The sequence below is a fragment of the Danio rerio genome, chromosome 4 (genome assembly GCF_052040795.2).
Source record: "Danio rerio strain M-AB ecotype USA chromosome 4, GRCz13ab, whole genome shotgun sequence".
NCBI lineage: Eukaryota > Metazoa > Chordata > Actinopteri > Cypriniformes > Danionidae > Danio > Danio rerio.
This window is the reverse complement of record NC_141024.2, coordinates 78,262,829-78,280,880: the sequence shown is the minus strand read 5'-3', so window position 1 is coordinate 78,280,880 and position 18,052 is coordinate 78,262,829. Positions and strand designations below refer to the sequence as shown.

The 18,052-nt window shown below is 35.4% G+C and overlaps 2 protein-coding genes and 1 non-coding gene across 5 annotated transcripts in view; 1 reads left to right on the top strand and 2 right to left on the bottom strand.

Moving 5' to 3' along the window:
• Positions 1-18,052, bottom strand: part of si:dkey-220a11.5 — a 765,979-nt gene that overhangs the window by 193,182 nt on the left and 554,745 nt on the right. The gene's annotated exons all lie outside the window — the stretch shown is intronic.
• Positions 1-18,052, top strand: part of LOC141381532 (uncharacterized) — a 400,463-nt gene that overhangs the window by 268,116 nt on the left and 114,295 nt on the right. The window lies entirely within an intron of this gene.
• On the bottom strand, positions 5,157-17,405 carry LOC110439557 (gastrula zinc finger protein XlCGF57.1-like). Of its 2 annotated transcripts, NM_001441785.1 has the most exons (3): positions 17,376-17,405; positions 16,704-16,850; positions 5,157-7,189 (listed from the first exon to the last, which is right to left on the bottom strand). In NM_001441785.1, the coding sequence occupies exons 2-3, from the start codon at positions 16,783-16,785 to the stop codon at positions 6,207-6,209; spliced, it is 1,065 nt and encodes a 354-aa protein (NP_001428714.1). In that variant the 5' UTR covers positions 16,786-16,850; positions 17,376-17,405; the 3' UTR covers positions 5,157-6,206. The 2 variants fall into 2 exon arrangements, with proteins under 2 accessions (NP_001428714.1, XP_087101998.1); XM_087245872.2 differs by lacking the exons at positions 16,704-16,850; positions 17,376-17,405 and adding an exon at positions 7,278-7,411.

Below are 18,052 nucleotides of genomic sequence, written 5' to 3'. Positions count from 1 at the left end.
TCCCATCTTAATTTAGATGATTCAACATAATATTTAGCTTTTAGTAAATCTTTACTTAAATAATAAATTCCATCAAAATTTATACATTGTACTTCCTCCTATATCCTGTTCATGCCCTGTATCAGTAAACCTATGAAAATTTGCAAAAATAGTTAAATATTATATAAACATTATACATTTAGAGATTCATTGTATATTTTCCTCTAAGCCTTTTTCTTAGTTATTATTTTCATAACAAAACCTTAATAAATTCTGTCTCCTTCATATTACCAGTCATCATATGGTCTCAAATGGTTCTTGACAGCACCCTGCCTCTTACTTTACCCACAAGTTCCTTTTCCTGAGTGTCTGATCTCCAGACATATTTAGCAGTTCGCTGTGGTCCGGTTTGGAGGAGCCCACATTTCTGAGGCAGACCACTGATCTTTCACAGTGCCCCTCAATACTCGGATGCTCTAGGCCTTTCAAGCATCACTGCTCCACTCTACAACCATCTCACTCAACACCTGCCTACCTGTACAGGTGCCTAGTCTTCCGCAACGAAATTCCTGGCTTAGGTCGCTCCCGCTGGCCAACGAGAGTCTTACCCGTCTTTGGAATAATGTCTCATGGAGACCAGTTACTGCTCTTCTCAACTGCAACCTCCTTCTCAGTTTTCCTTCAGAACTTGGTATCTCTGATGTTAGGGAAACATGCACTCAAGAACCATGTGAGCCATTGTGACCACATTCTAGAGTTTAACCAATGAGACAGGTTTTATTAAGTTTAAAATCAATTTGACCTACAATAATAGTTTTAAGTAAAGTTTGGCATCTTCACTCCCATCCACTCAGCACTATGGTCTGCTTAGTCTGCAGGCAAAGCTGTAGGGCACTATGATGGTGGAGACTAAAAAACAAGACACAGTTGGGTTATTATTCATAAAATACAAATTATGACATGGCCTACCATGTGGTATAATTGTTCAACATTATTGCTATATCTCAGGGTTCATATTAGGCCTTGACCCCACATATTTGTTTAATATGTTTTTTATATCTGAAATGCAATGTTTAATTATCAATTTCTTTCTTGGTGTTTATCATTTTAAATATAGAAAATTTTAACTCACTTCATCTTGTTCATCAACATCCACTAAGTGTCCATGATTTTTCTTTGACCCTAGATGATGGCTTAGATAGTCTTATGCAGCTGACTTTCATAGATGAAAACAGCCAGTGTAAGCCATAACATTTTTTTAAAAATCATTATTATTACTAATATTATTATTCTATTTGGTTTTTGCTCCTAAACTCAGTCTTGTCCTCTCACATGAAATCTCAGTTCCTCAAAGTGTTACTCCCCCAAAGTGTTACAAGTCCAACTATTTTTCTAGTTTCTATCTCATCGGTTTAATGTCTCTGTCTTTCTCTCTCTCTATGTATATAATATTTTTCAAACATATTTCAATATATTTTAAACATATCTTCTTCTTTTTTCTATCAAACCATGACTTGGATTTCTTTAATTCTAAGCTTTTAAGTTTTTCTTATCCATATTTTTATCTTCCTTACATATTTGCTCATTAACTCGTCAGTTGATAAATTTTAAACTGTCACATTTTCTTCTAATTTTTCTCTTCATCGACCAGAGACTTATGCCAATTTTATCTCTTTGCTCTTTAACAGCTCATCTCGAGGTCATTTTCCTTATTTTTCCTCTAATGTATTTATTCTAATGTTTCTTTAGTAGCTGGTCTTTATGTTGTATTTTATTTTCTCTCTATCATTTCCTATTAGTATCATTTATTTATTTTTTCTTATTTCTCTAATTAACAAACTAAGTTTTAATCATCCTCCTTTATTTAGTAAATTAATTTCTTTATTAATATATTCATTCGTATAGCTTCAAGTTCCATTTCAACAAATATAACTATATTAAGAATATTTCCCATTATTTCTTTATTTCACTTGTCTTTTTTATACCGCATTTAGATAGATCTGTTTATTTTGTAACTTATACTGAATCCCTAATTATTATATCAAAGTCTATCATTATTTAATCAAAACAATTTTATATACTCTTTTAATATGATTTACTCCTTCTGCCCCTACTACAACTGCTTCTTCCTCATGAAGAGGAGTGGCTCCTTTTTTCTGACTTCCTTTTTGTTGTCAGTCTGTCTAAGACTGTCTGCCTGAGCACTTCCTCTTTTTTCTCCCCTCATCTGTCTTTCTACAGCCGTTCCAACAAATGCCAAAATCATGCCACATTACAAATTCCAACAAATTTTTTCCATTTCTTACTACCACAACATCGTTATGGCCCCCTTTTGCTATGTTATTAACTTTGTAAAACTCAAATTCTCTGTTTCTCAAAATTGTAACCAATTTTACTGTTCAATCATTGCTCTACTCACATATTTTACACAATTTTCACATTTAAGCTTCTCATATATTGTTTCTCATTACTTTACCACATTTTTCTTCTTAGTTCCAATCATTTACCACTTGTCCCATTGAGTTTTTAATTTTGTCTGGGACATTTTCCATATTGCTCACATTCTTAATCGAATTACTTATGCATTTTTCACACCTCCACTTCCTCAAATTTACAGTGTTTTTCACACACACTAATGAACTTCTGTATGTTGCATTTACTGCACATACACAATCAAAAAATATTTATCCTCCTCCAACAATCAAATTTTCACCTGCAAACTTCTTGCACTTTGCCAATTACTGAACTTTCACAATTCTAAATGACATTTAATTGAATATCATATACGCTTATATACAGCCGGCTAAATATCTGTACACTATGCTTATTTCAACTGTTAGTCACTAACGCAACAGACAAACATTTACATAAAATAAAATGCGCGCTTTTCACAATTCTCAATTTTTAATCACTTCTTATATTTACACTCGCCTTCAACAGAGTCGACTTTTCTATGTATGTTTAATCTTTTCTATGTATGTTTAATTATTATTATTATTATTATTTTCTCTGTATTTTCTACAGAGTCACAACCTCAGTGAAGCAAGTTATCCACACACAGTCACAACCTCGGCGATTAAACTGTCCCTAATTTTATTTACAATCTCACCCTATAGCTGTCTTTAACGCTTGGACCTACTAAAACGTAGGGGCTTGCACCCAGACTGTTCGGGACCACCCGTCGGCTCGTCCCTCGGACTCCCGCCCTTATAGCCCAAAATTCAGCATTCGTCAATGCCGTTGCCCAGATAAAATCACAGTATTCGCAGAGACAGCAGTCACCTGAACAGCACACCCTAGGATGGTATTCTATTCAATTCAGTGTAGGAGCACAGACCTCGTCTGATCTTTCCTTCCACCAAACAAGCAAAAACAGTCAAAGTGTATCAACTTATGTTCTGATTTACTTAGTGAATGCCATATGACGAAACCGTAATAATACCCGAAGCTGCACAGTCACAGCTTTATCTGGTCTCCTGTGCAATACAGTCTCAGCCCATCCTGGCCTTCCTGTATCTACACTATACTACTCTATCCTAAACTATTAATCTTCTCTAAACTATTCTATACTATTCTAAACCCTATCATTTTCTTCATATTATTCTGACAGACTGGTTAACATTTAAAGCATATATACATTTAAACTCATCGAATTATTCAAATGCTTATACTTTTAACTACATCAATCCTACATATTACATGACATCAAACAATTTAGATTAGGCCAATTGCAGAAATTCGATTTAACAGGTTTTCTGCATACCTTATTTTTCGGCGCCGATGATGTCAATGCAATACGACAGATCAATAACTTCCTCTCCCCCTTTTCCACGTCGGGGTCACCAAATTGTTGGAATATATATCTCTATTCCATGCGTGTTCAATAAGAAAAGGTCTGGAGAGGTTTTTCTTCAATGTCAAAAATATTAGTAATTTATTAGATACAAATGAATAATTCGATGACAGAGCTCTGGGTTATGTTACCCCAATGCAATACAAGAATTACATTCAAGAGGTTTGCAACTAACATACATTTCCTGACTTCAGCATATGTACACAACTGATCTTAACAGGTGGAGTTTTGGTGTAACGTCACTTGTCAGTCATTGTTCAGTCCTCCATTGGCCGCACCTTCAACATACTTCCTCTTTTTCTACGAATTCTCTGCACAACAACAAAGTATACATCTTTCTGTGTTCTGTGTTCAGTTTTAACACCTCTATTCAGACAGGAAGTTTCTGCAGAGCTGAATTTAATTTTGGAACCGCATCTATCTACTTCTGCAAAAATGCTAATTAGTATGCACAGCACTCACCCACAACATTAGAAGTTTAGTTAATATATGACCCTTACATGACCAATACAAATAATTGTTTGATTAAAAGAAAAGAGACAAAAAATAATAAAAATGGTTCCTATTATTCAATACATTGATTGATTTGAAATTCATATGGCACTAACATGACTGTGTTTTAATTTCTGTAATAAATATGCCTGTCATGCCAGGATCTTGATGGTTAATTATAGATATGTTGTTTACATGAAATCTGTGTAACAAGTTAAACAAAAATTCTAATAAAAAATTATATTTTGAATTTAAATAGTTTTTGTCTTGCGTTTACATATATTTTACATTTGAATAGCGGAAATGACAAATTTCTGTCTTTTAAATTTGATTAATCGAGATTAATTTTCATAAAGGTGCGATTAATTAGTTAATTTTTTAATCGATTGACAGCACTAATATATATATATATATATATATATATATATATATATATATATATATATATATATATATATACATATATATACACACACACACATTTTTACTTGTTTAAACTAATTAATTAAAATGTTTTATTAATCAATTTTTATTTTATTTTTGATTAAACAATTCTTGAGATTTCATTGGGACAACTTAATTTTTTATGATCAATTTACATAAATTTGTTAAAAGTGTTAAGTTAATTTAATTTGTGTTGCGACAACATGAAAGAATTGTGTTGACCCCTGCAGTTTCACAATGTGTGTATTGTGCACAATTATAGATATCGGTTCATAATACAGTTGAAACACATTGCAGGTTTTGCTGTATTTGGCTGAACCATTCTTGGGTGGCTCGTCAATGTATTAGATGACTCTAATACATAAAATAAGTAAGCTGACCAAAGTTCTTACGGGGAGAAGACTTTATTGAAGACAAAGAATAGTGCAGTTTCTCAGCAGTGATGTTAACTTGTCTGTCTTCAAGTAACTTAATCCAAAGTACAGTCTGTGAGAGACTACTTTATAACAAAGGATGTAACCCTTCTGAGATAACCCAACTACTTTGGTTGGGTCACAATTCTTGAGTTCATGTAGACCATTTGGTTCAGACCTTCTCAGATGCAGATACTTGTTTGCATATGAAACAAGCCACAAAATCTATCAACATATAGAGTTATTTTGCATTCTTGCAGTGCGGCAGCAACTCAGATGCACACTACAATCTGATCTGACCCCTGATCTACACTATAAAACAGTAAAATCTTCACCCCTTTTCAGTTGTTGAGTTTAAATCTTCAGGTATTCAAAGGGTTTCATTTTCAGTAACTGGATATGTGTTCAAGAGTTCACACTTGTTCCGCGAGAGAGCTCTAAGCTCATTGGATCCTCGAGCCCTGGGCTCCTTTCCGTAAACAGGGCGAGAGGGGAGTTTGAACGACTTGTTTCTGTTCTAATGACAGATATAGAGAATGCTAAAGGGAGATATAAGACTTACTAAGAGCTCGACTATGGTGCCAATTTAGAATGTTCAGTTTACCTAGGTCATGTGATTTTGGACTGTGGAAGGAACCTGGGGGAAACCCACGCGAGAACCGGGTGAATGAACAAAACTCCACACAAATGTCAACTGGTTCAGTGGGGACTTTAACGTGTGACATTCTTGCTTTGAGGCAACAGTGCTAACCACTGTGCCACCGTGTTGCCCAATCTAGAAAGGAGGGAGAGTGGGGGGATTCCTCAAGATGAAGATAACTGAAGTAAGAAACCCTAGTTATTTATATTGAATCAGGATTCATCTGATTGGTGAATCATGCGTTAGCTAATGCAGGACCAGCCGTGGACAATCATAAGCATGTGATCCTCTCGAAAGGATTTCGTCATTTCTCACATGAATGAATAGCCAAACTACATGAATAAGCTGCTGTTATGAATATACCCGTGTTTGTGTGGACAAGGCCTCAATGTTGAGGACTCTGCTCTCCATTGTGAAGCTTCATGTGAACACTGAGGCTTCTTTTATGTTTAAAGGCCTTTCCACACTCACTGCATCTAAAACGCTCTCCTGAGTGAGTCTTCATGTGGTTCTTAATGGAGTCTTTGTGTGTGAGACTTTTTCCACACTGATCACATGTGAACACTATGGTTCCAGTGTGAAGATTCGTGTGATTCATAAGGCTAGCTTTGGCTCTGAAGCTCTTTCCACACTGAGCACATGCAAACGGCTTCTCTCCAGTGTGAGTTCTCATGTGGTTAGTGAGTGTGGTTTTATATGGGAAACGTTGACCACACTCAGTGCATCTGTAAGGTTTCTCTCCAGTGTGAATTCTCTTATGGTTATTGAGTGTGTTTTTATGTGTGAAACTTTTACCACACTCTGTGCATCTGTAAGGTTTCTCTCCAGTGTGAATTCTCCTGTGGATATTGAATGTGGTTTTATATGGGAAACTTTGACCACATTCTGTGCATGTGTAAGGTTTCTCTCCAGTGTGAATCCTCATGTGGATGTTAAGGTTGTGTTTTTTAGCAAAACTTTTTCCACACTGTGTGCAAGTAAAAATTCTTCCTTCATTGTGAGTTCTCATGTGAACTTCAAGGTTGCTGTTTTGCTTAAAACTCTTTCCACACTGTTGGCATTTGTACGGCCTCTCTCCAATGTGAATTCTCATGTGGGCCTTAAAGCCATGGATTTTAGGAAAACTCTTTCCACACTGTTCGCAGGTGTAAGGTTTCTCCCCTGTGTGAACCCTCATGTGAACATCAAGCTTTGGCTTTTGACTGAAACTTTTTCTACACTGTTTACTGCTGAAAAAAGATTTGGATTTCCGAGGTCTTCCGCGTAATGAAGTCTTTTTAGTGAGTGTGGGTTTTTCATCAGTCGTTAAGTCTTGTTGTTTCTCTTCCATTTCATTCCATTGAGTCTCTTCTTTCTGCACCATCAGATCTTAAAAAAAAAAAGTGAACTTTAGTATGAAGGCACAAAGCGACAAGCATGAAATGGATGTTTTACCTACAAATGAAAATGACTTTACCATTTACTCTCTGTCTTGTGGTTTTAAACATTTCCTTTCTTCTGGAATACAAAGAAAGCCAGCGTTTTTTCCACAAGATCTTCTTTTGTGTTTAACAGGATCAAGAAACTTGTAAAGATTTAAAACCACATGAGGGAAAGTAAATAGTGAGGCTATTTTTATTTCTGCGTCAACTATCCCTCTAAAGTCCCTTTTAAGAACCTTTTTTTACAAGATATAAAATAAGTCTGGTATTGCCAGAATGTGTCTGAGGTTTCAGCTCAAAATCAGATCATATACCTTATACAAAATAAAGAATATTTAATTTTGGGGTCAGAGGAAAACCAAGCTGTTTTTGTGCCTGTGGCTTTAAATGTAAATGATCAAATGCACTTGCTCTAGATTACTCATGTTGTGTTTCCTCATGTGCATCTTCCACTGGATTTAAACATTTGTAACTTGCTTGGAAGACCCGAGTGAGACAATTCCTGCATGTTCATGGCAAGTATGCATAACTTACGCTTATTTTTGTGAGTTTGCATTCTTGTATTTAACTTCTGTTATATAACAAATGTTTCCCAGTACTGGGTCGCAGCTGGAAGGGCATCCACTGTTTAAAATAAATGCTGGATAAGTTGGTTGTTCATTCCGCTGTGGTGACCCCTAATGAATAAAGGGACTAAGCCGAAGGAAAATTAATGAATGAACATATGCAAATGCTTAATGTCATGTTTGCTGTAAACTGGAGTGATGAGGAGATGGCAAGATGACATACTTTGCTGCTTGTTTTCATTCATTTAAAGAGCTCTATTTTGACGGTCTATGCGCAAAACGGAAAGCGCAGGGCACTAACGCATTTAGGGTGTGTCATAATCTATATTTTCTAATATAAGGACGGGAAAATCCGCTTTGCGCCATGGCACATGGTCTGAAAGGGTTGAGTTTATCTTAATGAGTTTTCTTAATGAGTTATAGGTGTGTTTTGAGAATAAACCAATCAGAGTCTCATCTCCCATTACCTTTAAGACCCAGTTGCAACGCGCCATCAGCGCATTTGCTATTTACATGACGTAAAGTAAGTTCACTTTCGCTTTTGCTCTTTTGAATAGGGAAACCTTAACGCACAGACATCAATTAGCCTATAAATAATTAATTACGTTTGTTAAGCGCAAAGATTTGTTTCAAAACGATTTCTAAATTCAGTTCTAATTTCCAGCAAACGAATAAATGAACAATAAAAATTAAGTGTGCTCAAAATACTGAGTTATTTCCAAATACACATGCTGTGCCACATATGGTCTAAAACCTGACAGGTGGACAAATCTAAGCTTGTTTTAAATAAAACAAATATAAATATGGATATAATAAATAATACTGCTAATATTAATAACATTATACAAAAGCAAATTGAATGAACTGAAAAAGCCTCCCGAGATGAAGAAAGTATGAAGGCAGTGGTTTTTAAATTCATGTAGGCTAGAAATTAATATGTTTTGTAATATTTTAATCATTTATATTTATATCCTATATATATCCTTATTATATAAATCCTTAATATATTATATCTTTTTCATATGTAAAGATATTTGCGTATTGCTCTACATCTTGTGTGTAGTGTGTAAGCCATGCGCACTTTTCGCCAGACAATAGACAGACTTTGTTCTGGTCTAAAGATCAGACTATTTACAGTTTCTCAAAATAGCAACGCGCCAAAACACGCCTGTTTTTTTAGACCAGAACGCCTGTGGGCGTACATTTGAGCGCAAATGCATTTGCTATTTAAACAGCGTGGCGCAACACCTCAAAATGACCCTTGCGCCAAGCTGAAAGTAGCAAATAACAATTGTGTCGTGCTTTGCGCCACATTGTGCCTGGTGTATGATAAGGCCCCAAGTGTTTACAATTAACAATCCTCAAGCCTGAGGCTCCCTGCCATTTGCAAGGCGAAAGGGAAGTTTAAGCTCGGATAGATCTTGAGAACTAATCTACTCTAGTAGCTAATAAACAGAAAGTGATTGCTCTTAAGAGATAACTACTTACTAAGAGCATGTCTAAGGTGCCGATTTGGATTAGTCAAGTAACTTAAGTTGCATGTTTTTGGACAGTGGAAGGAAACCGGGGAACCTGGAAGAAACCCACGTGAGCACCAGGATAATGTGTAAACTCTGCACAGAAACGTCAGCTGGCTTGGTAAGGACTAGTAACCTTCTTGCTATGAGGCAACAGTGCTAACCTCAGGGCTTTTGTGCCACCGATCTAGGAAAGGAGAAGAAGTAGGGGTGGAAGGTGGGATTCTTTGAAACGAAGATGGCTGTGATATGGAACTCAGGGTATTTATAGTGGTTTAGGAATCGTCTGATTGGTGAATCCTAAATTAAATAGTGCGAGACCAGCCGCAAGCAATCCTAAGCATGTGATTCTCTCAAAATAAGTTTATAAACAAACTTCACTTGTACTTGTCTTTGTTTTCTTGGCTTTGTGCATGTTCTGATGCTTAGATGAAGACCTACGTTATGACATTTTATATACCCGACAAGATGCAGAAATGCCATCTAAAAAGGTTACCTGCTATTTGTCCAATCAGGGACAGTGACAACAAAAATATACAAATAATAATGTTAACCCGGGGGTTTGCGAATGTGAAACGTCTGGTAATTAACACCCAGGTATAGCATGAGCAATGTGGATGGTAACTAGAGACAACCCAGGAATGTTTAACTAGGGTTAGAATGACCCAGGATTAACAATTTCAAGTATGAAAATGCCTAAAAATACTCAGCATCAGCTCTCAGGATAACAGGAGTACAATGAGAAACAGCGACATACAAAAATTGTCATTTGTAGCAGTGACCTGGGGTCCGTTCTTCGTGCCTCGTTTAAAAGATCTAAGATGATTTGGCAGATCCTGGATCTTTTAATCTTGATAACTGATCTCTGGCTAATTTGGTTCTTCAAACAAGTTCAAGAATCAGATTAAAATGTCTGGATGAACTGATCTGAGATCTTTGTGTGTTGTGAAGGACAGATCTATCGATCCTCTAAATCATGATCAGCAATGTAACGATTGGCTGACAGCACAGCAGTGTAATGACATCATCTGATTAATATTCAATTATTCATGTCAACTAAATTACATAACATTAGCAGTAAACAGTTTGTTAAATATGACACGCAATAACCTTCCACATTTGTTGTGAGCTGCAGGCTTTACTTTTTCATGCGTCAAGAGTATTCATCATGTATTTCAATGCATATCAATGTATTGAGGTCTACATTTAGAGAATATTTGCTTAATTATAGTAGACTAGGTCTACTCATTTTTTTTTTTTAAATCTGCCTAAGGAATAACTGTATCAATTAATTTCGCATCAAAAAGCATTTTCATATCAGTAAAAGTGTCAATGTGCTGGAGATACTGTTGTCCTAAAAAATTGATAACATAAAATAAAAAGCCTTGCATATACCGTAGGGACAGTACAGCAGAAAATATTGGCAGTTTTAAAACCTTGACTTTTCCAAACTGCGGTATATCTTAAAAACGCAATTTTTTACTACTACGGTGGTAAGTCACCGGTGTTTATTTAATTTATTTAGGGGTTTGGGGCTTAAATTCATTTTAGCACAGACGCAACTGCCTTTCATTTTCACATTCGTTTTTCAGGGATTAGGTCTATTAGAGTAACCTAATAAAATGTTTTGTTGGACACTGCACAGTAGTCTACACTATTATTATTATTATTTATTATAGTTATTATATATATTAAATATATATACATTATATTATATTTAAAACTAATAAGCTATACAATTAATAAAACAAAACCCTTTTTAAAGTTTGCTTTCATTTTGACATCGCTAAAAGTTGTAATAAGAAACATCCCCTTATGCAGCAGCAGTCTTAAGTTAGGACACTTAAAAATGCCTTTTTGGGTATAAAGATGATCAGCCAGCCAAGTCAAGTTTACAGTGTCATAAATTAATGATTTATGATCATTAATATTCACTAATATTAATTGCATAATATTTACTCTTCTCTCTCTAGACTTTGTTTTAGGGCTTGTTCTTTTCTGCACAATATAGGTTTATTGCAAGTACGAATCAGATTATGAAGAATGATTAAGAGCTTGCATTTTTTATTGCATCCTTTTCGCAAGTTATTATATTTAGCAGATCTCTACACTGCGGAGCGGGGCATTCTTAACTACTAATTATGTTGCTCCATTTCTCGTCAATGTCCTTCATGTATCTGGCCATTTTGTGGAAATGCCGCTGCCATACCTGGCTGACTAGCTGGGCTTTTTGCGTTTAAAAGAAAAGAGTTGATTATAGCCTACGTGGCTTTTTTTTCTCTCGCCGCCATCAATCGCCACTGGTTTGCATGGTTCGGGACCTGTGGAGCTGCACATTGATGGATTTGCTCTTCAGTGTTTGGACTCTCCGCGGTGAATATTAAAACACTTTTTAACACTCAAAAAAACTACAAAAAGCTTAATTCAAATTAATTGGTTCACATTTCTCGGTCGGCAAAAATCCAGAATGTTCCCAGATGTAAGACTGGGTTTTCCAACAAGAATCAGGGTTGAACTTGGAACTTGCTGTATCGCGTCTAATATTATATTCTAACAGAAATTTAATACTTAACATAAAGGTAACATAACGGTAATTTATGTTTAAAGGTGCGTGACATCACGTGCTACCACCGGTGGCTATGGACAACCGCTGTGGCAACTGACCACCGCGGTGACGCTGTGGTCACGGTGACCATCACAGCCCTACCAATGCCAAAGCAGAATAACACTGTTTTTAGGATTTAAAAATACATTCTCTAAAAAAAGTCTCAAGCAAAAAGATTTCAATGGCGCCACCTGCTGGTACGTGAAGTACATGTTTAATACTGACGAACTTTACACTCAAATCAGGGCCAGATTAAGAACACATTAGCCCCATCTCCACTATCGGGCCAGTGCGAGCCAGAGCTTTTATCAGGCCGGGCCAATCGCCCGTCAGGTTGAGTAATGAGGCCAAAGTCATGTCGCGTTTCCCCTGTCGGGCTAGTAGCTTGCAGCGCGTCATGCAAACATCGCCCCTAGAACGTCCCCCGAATCAAACGTCACACAACCCGCCCACTTCAGCGGGAATCAGGCAGATAAAACACACCAAGGAATCATCACGAAACGAAACCATTAAAATGAAGACAAATGACACGTTTCTGTACGGCAGTACATTAAATGTCTATACGCATATCTCTTAATATCATTGTATCCAAATACTTTATAAATAATATTTCAAACCTTCTACGATATTTATTGTTTTTAGAAAATATCTACATTTTTTTTTTTTTCAGACAGGTCTTTGTAAAATGAAAGTTATATGTGGCCTTAAAACGGTTTGATTTATGTATTGTATATAGGCTACCTACATTGTTCTAGCTAGCTTTTGTTTATTTTATATTGGTTTATTTATTTAATGCGATTTTATTATATCCGATATTTGTAATTCTTTAAATTATATTTCAATATAGCTTAGGCTATTCTATCAAGATATGACACTATCTTCGTGTCGTGGGCACGTAATTCATAAAGTTTTATGTCTTTCTGTTGTATTCATGTTGTGTATTATCTCCAAAATAAAAAGAAAAAAAAAGAAAAAAGCTGCCTGCGGCATCAACAGAGCTGTGAAGGGAGTGCTCTTTTTCTCGGTCTCACACGCACATACTGGCATTTGAACGTGCACAAACACACCTTTAAAACTTGACAAACTCTCGAAAACCTTTACTGTCTGCTGTGTCTTTAATATGGTGTAAAGATTATTATGCGTTATTGAAACATCAAGAAGGACACAGCAAAGAATGTCATTATAAATTAAAACTACTTTATTATTTTATGCAGCAGCCTTACATTTAAAAGAAAAACATAAGGGTGATCATACGCAAAAAGACCCCAGACTATAAGGCTAGATGTTTTCTTTCCCTTATTTCTTTATTTGTTTGGCGCATGTACTCATGTGCGATCAGAAAACTGCCCGACTCTCCTTTCACACCGCTCTGAGGCCCCAGCTGGCCCTCCTTGGCCCAAGGTATTCGGCGGGCTGAAAAAGGCCGGCCACTGGCCCCAAGAAAGCCCCGATTTGGCCCGATAAGGCCTTGGAAGTGACTGTGGAAACGCGACTGGCCTTGGCTCACCCTGGCTTGCTCGCTTTAGGCGCGATATAGGAAACGCAGCTATTGGGCCCAGGGGCTATAGCAAATCCTATATATATATATGAATACAGTTAAAATCTGAATTATTAGACCCCCTGGATTATTAGCCCCCTGTTTATTTTTTCCCTAATTTCTGTTTAACGGAGAGCAGATTTTTTTAAACACATTTCTGATCATAAAAGTTTTAATAACTTATATCAAATAACGGGTTTCTTTTATCTTTGCCATGATGACAATCAATAATATTTTACTAGATATTTTTCAAGACACTTCTATACAGCTTAAAGTGACATTTAAAGGCTTAACTAGGTTAATTAGGTTAACTAGGCAGGATAGGGTAATTAGGCAAGTTATTGTATAATAATGGTTTGTTCTGACAGGAAACAAACCAGGAAAAATATAGCTTAAAGGGGCTAATAATTTTGACCTTAAAATAGGGTTGTAACAATATACCGGTATGACGGTTTACCACGATTTGAACGTGCACGATTATCATACCATGAACAATTGCATATCAACGGTTTTAACCCTTAAAGACCGAGACAGCCGCCCGCGGCTAAAAATAAGTATTGCTCTTAAATGTTTAATAACTTTTGATCCGCTGATCCGATTCATACAATTCAAAGATTGGCATAAAGAAGAGAATCTCAGCTTTCCAGTGCTGTATCACATAACATCATATAACGGACTTTCAGAGGCTCCGGAATCAGTGCAGTTACGTCATCAACATTTGACAACGCTGATTTGACAAAGAAACGCTCGTCACTGTGTCTCCGGACAAATCAGACATGATACATTGATGCATTATCCCTCCTCCATGCCCAGATTGGTTCAAACTCGCTATATCACAACCAATAAGCATAGGTTTCGCTTTTGTTTGTGGACCAAGCTTTTTGAACAACACGGAATGAGAGATACATTTGCGCGGCTTCAATACATATGCGCGGCTAAATAAAACGCCAAAAAAAAAAAAGTTTTGCATGAAATAATTCTCATTCTAAGTACTTTTGCATGCACAGCAGCACAGAAACATGACAAAACAGTGACACAGCAAAGACGAACTGCTGCTCTTGCTGTTTTCAAAAGACGCAAATGAAGATGCAGCTGTTTGTCTGCATTGCAGACAACCATTTCCAAATCCATATCCATAGACAACCATATCCATGCTGGCACATAAAACCTAAGGATGTTCCATATTGAATCTAGTTTCGTTATGTAACTATTTATAGTATAGTAAATATTTATATCTATTTTTTACTGAGGATTTGCACCATGTTTATTTGGACTTTATTTGGACTTTGACACATTATTTATTATTTTCTTATTTTTATTTGTTCATTGTAAGTGGTGTTGTTTATAGTAACTAAAAATATATTATTTGGAAAAAGTCAAATTTGCTTCACTGTTCTATTATTTTGTAACATTTGTAACATACCGTATACCCCGAAACCGTCAAACCGTGGTATTGTTTTAGACGATTATCATACCGTGAAAAATTCATACCGTTACAACCCTACCTTAAAATGATGTTTAAAAATTTTAAACTTCATTTATTCTAGACGAAATAAAACAAATAAGACTTTCTTTAGAAGAAAAAATATTATCAGGCATACTGTGAAAATGTCCTTGCTCTGTTACAGTTTTTTACAATTGCTATGACACTTTTTTCAATACATTTAACAAGTTTCCTAAACTCTTAATACGGTAAGCACAACATCAGTCTTCGTGGGCTATACAATTAAAACATTTCTTTTTGCTTGGACACAAAATGCATCCACTTAACACCCATTTAAAATGCTTGAACTTCTTTTACACACACGCACAACCACGACCAAAACAATGTAACATTACTGTCAAATTTACAAATGCTTTAACACAGTATGTCAGAACAGATAACATCATGTTCTAAACTGAACTTATATAGGATAAAGTCAAAGTGAACAGCTGTTCTAATTGTTAATTGAAACACAAATATATTCCCTGTATTTTATTTCATTGCCAATGAGAAACAGTTTATTGCGGTTATATTTATATATGTATATGTAATTCAAGTACCACATGAAATTATCTGTTGACAAGGCAGGGGATGTCGCTGTGGGAGAAACATAATAGGCCAAAGGGCAACAGTTACCGTGCCGGGCCATAGAAGATCAAGTGTAATGTGGATAAGAACATGTGGCAGAAGACAGGGCAGAATAGAAGATTACTGGTTTTTTTAATAATAATTGCGGTGCTTTTTCTGTTTGTTTATCCTGCAGTGAAATCCTTTTTGCAAATAAAGTCTGTACTGCAGCAATTATGTGTCTGTATTTTTTTTTGCATAAACTGTACATTTTAAAAAGCATTTTTTTTTCTTCATTTTTGTATAGAATTTTGCAGTAAAAGAAAGAAAATGCATGCATTCACTAAACCCAACAAAACAAAACTGCAGAGAGGCTTCAAATATAAGGACAGAGCTGACACATAAACTAATGCAGTTTTTGTAATTTTAACTGATGATAGTGTTTTTATTGTCAGTGTGTTCTGATTGACTGAATGTTTCTGTTGGAAGAGAACATGTGTTTGTGTTTTGAATAATAATTTCATTTTGAAACATGTTTGCAGTGTTTTGTTAGACATGGTGTAGTGTGTTCGTTTATTATTGTATTTTGAAAAGTAGTTTAGAGGTTTAGTTTACAATGTGTGATTTTGAGCATGAAATTAACTGTTTTGCCAATTGTGTGTTTTAGGTGTGTTGCTGCGTTAGGAGTTTAGCAAACTTGTTAAATGTATTGAAAAAAGTGTCATAGCCATTGTAAAAAATTGTAAACATCATTTGGAAGATATTTAAAATAGAAATTATTCAAATATATATATATATATAGTGGTCAATACTGATAAACTTGGTTGCATATCATCAGCATGCTGTAATCCATTTCTTAAGCAGCAAAAGTCATTTTTAGACTAGTTTGTGGGCCAGTTGTAGTCAGTGCAATGCTAAAAGTTATTGTTCCACAGGTTATAATTTGCAATAACCTTAAGAAGGTAGAGAAAATGGGAGACTAATAATACATAAAATAATGACAAAATACATGAGAACAAGTAACAAGAAAGAAACTCATTCTGTCTTTCAATGAGTGCTTATGTGCATTTAGGAGAACTAGGCAGCACACTCAGGGCTGCAAGATGGATTTAATTCAGTATTCTTATTAAAATATATCTGAATGAGGATCAAATGACTGAGTTGGTCTTTGAGAATGAAAATTAACCTGTTTGTTCCTGATTTTCATGTTTGACTGGGAATGTCTCTTCAATCTTCACATCTTCACTCTCCTCTTTAATAAACGCCATCTTTATAACAGTGTGGGGATCAGTCGCTTCAGCAGGAGTTTTTCTCTGCGTTTGGACACTTTATCCTGTGTAAAGTGAACAAAACAATGAACAGAAACAAAATAACTTCTTACTTGGTTCAACAGTTTCCTTTTATGACAGTTAAAAAAGAGAAATCAGATAAGTCCGAGCAAGAAACAATAGCCACAAATGACCTGATAAAGACTAGAACTCCATTCTTATATATAGTGATGTATACTTAGAATGCAATAACATTATGCTATTTAATAAATTAAACCTTCATTAGAACACTTAGTACACATATCTCTGTAACTTTTTTCAAATGTTATTCAGGTTTGTTCTTAATTGTTTTGTTTGTTTTATTTACTTTGTCTGCTTAGAGCAACGTGTAGCACTTTTCTTTTGCACAAGACAAATTTCCTCTCTGGGACAAAAAGTTTATCCTATCTTTATTCAAACAATAGACCTTACTGTGAGTATAGGGTTATGTGTTGTATAAAGGGTTAAATAATATTGTAAACAGCATGCACATAAGTTAGCACTGAAACTTTAATCAATCTGTTTAAAAGTGTAAACGCTTTAAAACAAACCTTTCTCCAGTTGAATCACAGCGCGGGACCGGCACAGACTTATGATGTCACACGCCACGCCAAAATAAAAGTCTTTTTTAAAAAAGGTTTTTTTAAAGGGAGGACCTCCTTATTTTTAAGAAAGAATAAAGTGTCATCTGCAAACTGACTTAAAGTAAAAGTCCTATCAACTATATAAATACTTATAGTGTACTCTAAATTTTTTTTATATAATGACATATGTTCAACAGCTATATTTAAAAGTTAAGGTGAGATGGGACATCCTTGATGGATTCCTCTTTTGATGTATATTCTAGGAGATGATCCTGAATTCAGGCATTTACTACTGAATATATCAGTATAGAACATGGAAATTACCATACAAAAGCGGGAAAACAAGTGGAGGACGAGTAAATGTAAACTTTAATTTTGGGGTGAACTGCCACTTTAAAAGACATTTACCATTAATTATTCTGAGTTATTCACATACATGTATTCTCATGTGGGCACACGTCTGTTTAAAATTTATACATTTTTAACTGCTTTGTAAATTTTTCTAATTCATAGTTGTTATTTTTTTCTGTTAGACAACTGGTGAGGAAGATGCAGTAATAGGAATAAATGTTGGACTATTGATAGTAACAGATGAGAACACATCGACTCTTCTGCAAAAGGAAGTAATGGATGTGGCTGTGTTG